At 42.5% G+C, this 8,033-nt stretch overlaps 1 protein-coding gene across 2 annotated transcripts in view; it reads right to left on the bottom strand.

The window, feature by feature from the left end:
• LOC102765503 (RCC1 and BTB domain-containing protein 2) overlaps positions 1–8,033 on the bottom strand; it is a 31,540-nt gene that overhangs the window by 19,495 nt on the left and 4,012 nt on the right. Inside the window, exons 1-3 of one of the 2 annotated variants that reach the window (XM_006762733.2) lie at positions 5,396–5,578; positions 3,154–3,309; positions 2,775–2,925 (exon numbers count right to left, since the gene is read on the bottom strand). In XM_006762733.2, coding sequence (XP_006762796.1) covers positions 2,775–2,925; positions 3,154–3,279 — 277 coding nt within the window. In that variant the 5' untranslated portion in view covers positions 3,280–3,309; positions 5,396–5,578. Of the gene's footprint in view, positions 1–2,774; positions 2,926–3,153; positions 3,310–5,395; positions 5,579–8,033 lie in introns of those variants that run through there. The other variant, XM_006762732.2, reaches the window with a different exon arrangement.

The raw sequence follows: 8,033 nt of genomic DNA, 5'->3' as shown, positions 1-8,033 counted from the left end.
ATCTTTTCAAAGTTTATTTTTAATGACTGTATCTGTCAGGGCCCAAGGGAACACACGACACACCAAAGTTAAGACAATTCCAGGAGGACTTAATAAAGAGACTCCTTTGAGAGGTCTGAGCAGGATGTAGGAAATCTCAAGGAAACTGCCCCTAGGTTAGTGAAAGTGAAGGTGTTACCCTCATCCTACCCCCGGCTTGAGGGATATGAGAAAGGAGCTCTTCCTAGATCCTAGAAGAGGCACGTGGGTCAGGCTCCCTGGAGAGCAGTTATGTCCTTCTGTTGATACAAATAGCCTGAGAGGAACCCACAGGCAGAGTGGAGGGGAAAAGACCCAGCTCACAGCCCTTCCACCCTGCGGCTTCCGACGGAACTTTCCCATTGGCTGAACTGACCCAGAAGGTTACAGCCCATGCTTGTAGCAGAGTTAGGTCAGCCTCCTGAGGCTCAATAAATGGGGCGGGAACTGGGAGGAGGGGAGTTATGGGGGGGGGGGAAAGAGGAACAAATGTAATAATCTGAACAATAAAGATTTAATTTAAAAAATATATACATTTGAAAATATAACCTACATTCTACTTCAAAGCAACAAGATGAAATTTAAATAAATGCAATTATAATAGCTGGAAGATAGGCTCTTAATAAATGGCAGAAAAAAGGTTGCTTCCAATAGAGTAAATAGAAAAAAAACATTAGATTGAAAGTAAAAAAATTTAACTTCCTTATCTATAAAATGAACACAAAGATATTTTTAATCTTTGTTATTATATCACTTATTGCACAATATAATACACATTCATAAAATATATATGCACAATTCCATAAATAATTATAAAACACACATACCCATGTGCTACCATTCAGGTGAGAAAATATAACCTTTGGTCACTCCCAAAGCCCCCCACATATAAATCCTGAATAACAAAATTGTTTGTCCTGTTTTTAAACTTTAAAGAAATGGAATCATACAATATATACTTGTTTCATCTATATTTTCTACCATATTGTCTCTTTGTGCTACATTCCAGATAATTATTTCTGTTCTATCTTCCAGTCTATTAATTTTGTCTTTTGCTGTGTCCAAACTGCAGCTTAAGTTGTCTACTTAGTTTTTCATTTGGATAATTATACTGTACATCTAGTTCTTTTTCAAATCTTTTATGATCTCTGCAGGTATCTTAGAGCTCATTTTTTATTCTTTCAAACAATAAATACAACCATCTTATCACTGGTATCTGGTAATTCTAATATCTGATATTTAGTAGTCAGTTTTTGCTGGCTTTTTTGCTGGTTCTCCTTCATGCTGCCTGTTTCCTTATGTACCTTGTTGCCTTTGACTATGTGCTGCTAATTGCGATTGGAAAATTATTTTTCAATGGCATCATACTCCCTCAGGCCCAGAATGAAGGTGCCTTCCTAAAGAAAGGATTTACATCAACTTCAGAAGGTACTTAAAGGTATCTCTTTAATAAATTCAAGACTTAATATTTCTTGGACCATCCAGTCTGATGTGAATACAGATCTATGGTTACAATCTCTCAGAGAGAGGTTTTCTTTTTTTTTTCTTTCCTAATTTGCTCAGAGCCAAGGAATTCTTTAGTTTGGTCCTGTAAGGTGGAAGAACTGGCTCATCCCTTGCCCTGAGAGTGTAGCCCTCTGTGGTCTCAGCCTAATGTGTTGACTTATGACCCCTTCACCTCATGAATACATTAGACCACAACTCCATTCAAGTGGACAGGCAGATAGATGTCTTTAAGGCCAAATTGGCTTCAAGTTCCCCTCTGACTTCTTAGTTCACACTTTCTCCTAAATCTGATCTAATAATTCCTTTTTGCCTTGTCAGTGCTTTGATGCCTCATGAAAAATATTTTTAATATTTTTAATAGTTGTTTTCAGTGAAGAAATTATCTATATAATTTAGCCTGCTATTACTGGCAACCAATAATCCCTAATGGTTATTTTTTTAATGTGAAATAAGCACATAAAAGAATAGAAAATTTATTTTCGGTTTGAAGAATACAAAATGAATACCTACCTTAAGAAAAACTCTAACCTATGTTTTAATTATAATGTCTTATTAGTCTAAATTCATGAAATAACCATGAGAATACTTAATTCCTTATATTACTAACTACAGTCATCAGTCACTAACATAAGAGTCACAGAATGCTAAGAGTTGGAGGAGATGCTGGAATCTGGCTTTAGTCTTTCAGTTCATAGATCAGGAATCTCAAATTCAAAGTCTAGAGCAGTGGTTCTCAACTTTCTGGCCCTTTAAATACAGTTCCTCATGTTGTGACCCAACCATAAAATTATTTTCGTTGCTACTTCATAACTGTAATGTTGCTACTGTTATGAATTATAATGTAAATATCTGATATGCAGGATGGTCTTAGGCAACCCCTGTGAAAGGGTCGTTCGACCACCAAAGGGATCGCAACCCACAGGTTGAGAACCGCTTGCCTAGAGTGGGTTCACCATTTTAATGCAAAATAATTATACTTGTAAAGTGTAAACAAAAGGGGCTTACTGGGCTTAACACACTGCCATTCTTATATCTAAAATGCCAATAATTGCTAGATTCCATCTGCTACATTACTTTGATATTCAGACATGTTCATATTTTATGTTGTGCAAAGCATAGTCAAGTTCACAAGGCAGACCAGAAACTCTTGTCTAATCAAAAAGTATGTTCTCTGTTTAGGGGATGGTCCTACTCTTTTTTCTCAATAAATAAAGCAAGGGCTAAAATTCTATACTGTGTTCCTAGGTTACCTGTTGTCGCAAGAACAATATGTGGACCACTGCCATAGCTGAGGCAGGCTATCTTTTTGCCACTTAAAGAATCCAGTCTCCGAGGTTCAATGGTGCTCTGGACGTCACCTAAGCCCAAACAGCCACAGCAGTTTGTGCCAAGTACAAAAACCTGTGGGGAAAACCACTGTTAGTTCAAGCAGTTCTACTTCTGACAAACCTACAATTATCTTCATACAGGCATTGTCCTCCTAAAACAAAACTGCTTTATTATATAATAAATATGAATCTACTCCCTGTACTTTTTTTCTAACCTTAATTCCTTAGTTCCCCCAAGATCTTCAGTCTAGCAAATTTATTTCTGAAAATAGAAGTGGTTGAATTTTTTCTTCAAAATTACCTCATCATTCACTGTAGTATATAAAACTTCATTGCCAGCACTTCCAAAGACACAGGCCTGACGAATTAACTGCAGCTCTTCCTCAGAACAAAGGGAGAAAATTGGCCACTTCCCCACATCTAACATCTTCAGAGATGACGGAGTGGCGTGTACTGGCTGAAAAGGAGAAAATATATATATATATATTGAGACTATTCGTTTAAAAATTAAATTTCTTTGCCCCTTTCATTTCTGTAGAAGAGCAGGCCTGGTTTTATGAGGAACGAGTTCTTTCTATTTTTGAGAGGCTCTCACTGCTGTGGAAATTGCCTGTACAAGCTCAGGTGCTTCAGTACTGCTCTCACTGCAGCCGAGAGCCAGAAGCTCTGGGCAGAATCAGATGTCACCTACTAATTTTCGTCAAGGACATGGGTGTGCCCAGCCAGTTCAGCCAAGGGTTCACAAGCCTGAGTGAGGGCGGCGAATGGATGAAGAAATGACAGAGAGAATAAGCCAGGTCTAGGTGGATCTTCCTGTGCCTGGCTGAGGCCACAGGGAGAGATCCAGAGGCAAGCTGAGCCTTTATTTTATAGCCAAAGGTAAACAAGGTATTCGGTCACCATAGTTACATTGATCTTGTGAGTTTCACTTGTTTTGGCTGCACTTGCTACACCTCCCACAACCCATTAAGCTACCTAGGAAGGATCTAGGGAGTGTCATAAGGTCAAGCCTAATTATGCTAAGAAGACTGTGCCCTCTAAGCTGGGACTTGTTTGTGGTTTTGCTAACAGGTCAGTCCTGAGGCTTAACCCTATAGCCGCTCCCTACATCTCACCCTTTTTTTTATTTTTAAGCTACTATAATGAAAGTAAAACTTAAGCAACAAGAACAAAACTGTGGCTATTAAAACAATAACAAAACAATGCCAATGCAAAACCCAAACTACACACATGTTAACATTTTAAAAGTTAAACATAAAGCTCTGGCTATTAACAAAACAATGCCAATGTGTTAACACTTTTCTTCTTTTTTTCCACTTTGCTGTCATCAGGGCAACTCTCAGTCTTTTGAATGATGGGACAAGGAGCTTCTCTGGGTCCATTGTGGTAATGCACTTAATGCTCTGGTACTCAAATTGGCTGCACTGCTCTTTCTGGAAAGATACAAACACAACCTCTTCCCCACATCATTACTGAATCTGGTAAAACTCTTGTCAGGAGGCCCGATGCCTTTCGGCAATTGTACAACCCTCTGCATTGTAATTCAAAAAATTTTAACACATAACATTTTTCAATTTAACACACAACATTCTTCTCCCCCCTTTTTTGTTTTTATAGTTTCATTTTAAGAGTAGGATTGGCTCTTTCTGGTATTGTCTGAGTCCTGATCTATCACCCCAGGAAGAACTTGTCAATCCTGCGCTTCCCAGGGTGGCATGATAAAGGTTTACTGAGCCGGCTGGAAAGGCTGCAGTGGTGTTAAGGATAAGGACTCTACTGTCTGGTGGGACCTGAAGTTTCCCTGCCTAAGGGGTATTAAATTATCATCAACATCAGTCATTTACCCAATTGCTTTCCTCTCCTGCATCCTGAACATAGCGCAGGCTGCTTGTTTCCACTCCCTGTAGCCCTTTGACTTTCATTTCCAGCTGCTTGTTTAGGGGGGTAAGAGGAGAGGCTTATGAGCAACAGTGAGCTCTCCAAATGTTTGCACCAGACCCCCATCATCCCAAACCTGCCGGTGCTGTTCCTTTGCTTCCTCCAATCCTCATTCATATTTGGGGGAAGCTCATCGTCTGGAGGGCTCTCTTCCACAGGAGCTGCAGCCCCAGGGACTGGAGGAGGCAGCGGAGACGCCGATGGTACAGGTGGGGTCGGAAGCCTCTGGTAGCCTTCCCCCATCTGTCTTGATTCCCCTGCCACATTCATCCACTCCCTTTCTGGAGTGGGCTCTAGGCAGTCCTGAATCAGGGACCACAGACTGAAAGCAGAGGCAGGCATTTCCTCTGGACCTTCAGCTATATAATGATCTTTAAGTTGTTTTCTTACCTTCTCCCATGCCTCTATATTTACCTTTCCTTCCTCAGAAAACCATGGGCAGATTTTACTCACAAAACCCAACAACTCGAAAAGCTATTCATACCTCACAGAATAGCCCCGTGCTTGGAGCATAGCCTTAAGATGGATACGTATATATTCTTTTCCTGTGATCCTAAATTTACCATGTTTTACACCTAGTTACAGCACTGAACTTTGCTCCTTACCTTCCTTCTTGTTTTCTGCACGTGCTTCACTGGAGCGTTCTTTCACCTGACAACTGAAGTTCCCCCGAACTCAGGCCCCACATTGGGTGCCACATGTGCCGAGCCAGCTCAGCCAAGGGTTCGCAAGCCTGAGTGAGGGCAGCGAAAGGATGAAGAAGTGACCAAGAGAATAAGGTGTCACCAGAGTTACAATGATCTTGGGAGTTTCACTTGCTTTGACAGCACTTGCTACACCTCCCACAGCCCATTAGCTTCCCAGATAAGATCTAGGGAGTGTCATAAGGTCAAGCCTAATTATGCTAAGAGGACTGTGCCCTCTAAGCTGGGACTTGTTTGTGGCTTTGCCAACAGGTCAGTGTGAGGCTTAACCCTATAGCCGTGCCCTACACACGAAGCCAAACATTGGGAGCTGAATGTCTAGCCATCACTTTAAGTGTTGGCTGTGTCTTAAACATAGCTCTGGAAGCTAGGCTGGTTGTAAAAGCAGGAGGGTAAGGAGGAGAGGTAGGACTGCTATTTCATTAGCTGCCCAAGTCTTAACAAAACAAGTCCTTGGAAAAGAACAACACTGAAAGTGATACCAAGGAAACGGTCCAGGAATTTCAGGTCAGGGGCCAGTTCAAACAGCTGGTGGGTTCTCTCATCCCCAACTCAGGTTTGGGTATTGGTAGGAAGAAACACTCAGAAAGTGTATGTATTCATTTGCTAGGGCTACTATAACAACGCACCACAAATGGAGTGACTTGACAACAGAAATTTATTTCTCACAGTTCTGGAGGCTGGGAAGTCCAAGAGCAAGACACCAGCACAGTCATGTTCCTGGTTCATTGCTGGTGGTTCTCAGGTGGTGGAAGGTGCTGGGGATCTCTCTAGAGCCCCTTCTAGAAAGGCACTAATCTCAATCATGAGTGTTCCACCGTGACTTAAGCACCTCCCACTTCTTAATACTATCACCTTTGGAGGTTAGGATTTCAACATATGAATTGGGGTGGCAGGGCAACAACAGTGATACCTTCTGAGAAATGCATTGTTAGGCAATTTTGTCATCATGTGAACATCATAGAGTGCACTTAGACAAACCTAGGTGCTATGTACCTAGGCTATTTAGTGTATATATATATATAGTATAGCCCAGTCGTCAGCAAACTCATTAGTCAACAGAGCCAAATATCAACAGTACTTCTTCAAAATAGACTCGCCCAGGCCGAAAACCGACTTCTGCACATGGGCCACAAAGTTTCAATCGCACTGTACGCGCCCCCGCATGTGGTATTTTATGGAAGAGCCACACTCAAGGGGCCAAAGAGCCGCATGTGGCTCATGAGCCGCAGTTTGCCGACCACAGGTATAGCCTATTGCTCCTAGGCTGCAAGCCTGTATACATGTTATGTACTAAATACTGTAGGCAATTGTAATGCATTGCACTACAATGTTACAATGTCACTAGGCGATAGGAATTTTTGAGGTCCATTATAATCTTACTAAAGGCCAGGTGCATGAAAACTTGTGCACTAGGGGGGTCCCTCAGCCCAGCCTACCCTCTCTCACAGTTTAGGAGCCCTCAGGGGATGTCCTACTGATAGCATAGGCCACAGTCTGGCCTCCCTCTGTGGGAGGCGACCACCTATCAGGGGAAGGCGCCACCCTCATCACACCACTGCTGCTGCCACTGCCGGCCACCTCGGCTGCAAGGTCTGAGCCCTGGGCCTAGCAACCACCAGGGCTCACAGCTGCCTGAGCCCATGACTGCCTGAGCCCACAGCTGCCTGAGTCCTGGGCCTCACAGCCACTGCCATGGCTGCCTGCCCTCGGCCCTCACCAACACCACCATGGCTGCCTGCCTTCGGCCCTCACAGCCACTGCAGCTTTGTCAGGAAGGACATCTGGAAGACATCTGCTCTAATTAGCATATTGCCCTTTTATTAGTATAGATAAGACCACCATCCTTACATGAACTTTCATTGACCAAAAAACATGGTTATGTGGCACATAACTATAAACTCAAAACAGCACACATTTAGTTCATGAGCATCTGCACTCATGATGAGAAAAGAGCATTCAAGGTGGACATTATAAAGCTACTTTGAAGGGAGCTTTTATTGATTTGCTAGACTGAAAACACTTTTACTTATGTACTTTTCAAATTTCAATATTTTTGTAGATTATAATAAGATGCTAAAAAGCCAATATGCCTATCAAATGATATGTTTGGCCATTTCCCTCAATAATCATCATACTCTTGTCCTGGCGGGTTGCTCAGTTGGTTGGAGCATAAAAAGGTTGTGGGTTCAATTCCTGGACAGGGTGCATACCTAGGTTGTGGGTTCAACCTGAATGAGGTGCATACAGGAGGCAACCTATCAATGTTCCTCTCTCTCTCTCTGACCCTCTTCTCTCTCTCTCTCTCTCTCTCTCTCTCTCTCTCAAATCAATAAACATATCCTCAGGTAAGGATTAAAAATCCTATATAATAAAGCAGTAATATGCAAATTGACCATCACATCCTCACACAAGATGGCCTGCAGGGGAGGGCAGTTGGGGGTGACTGGGCTGGCAGGGCAGCAGTTAGGCATCAATCAGTCTGGCAGGGGAGTGGTTAGGGGGGGATCGGGCGGTCAGGCTGAAGCGGGGGGGCAGT

The sequence above is a fragment of the Myotis davidii genome, unplaced genomic scaffold, assembly GCF_000327345.1.
Source record: "Myotis davidii unplaced genomic scaffold, ASM32734v1 scaffold679, whole genome shotgun sequence".
NCBI classification, from domain to species: domain Eukaryota; kingdom Metazoa; phylum Chordata; class Mammalia; order Chiroptera; family Vespertilionidae; genus Myotis; species Myotis davidii.
Note: the sequence above shows the minus strand (reverse complement) of the source record. Positions and strands in the feature narration are given on the sequence as shown.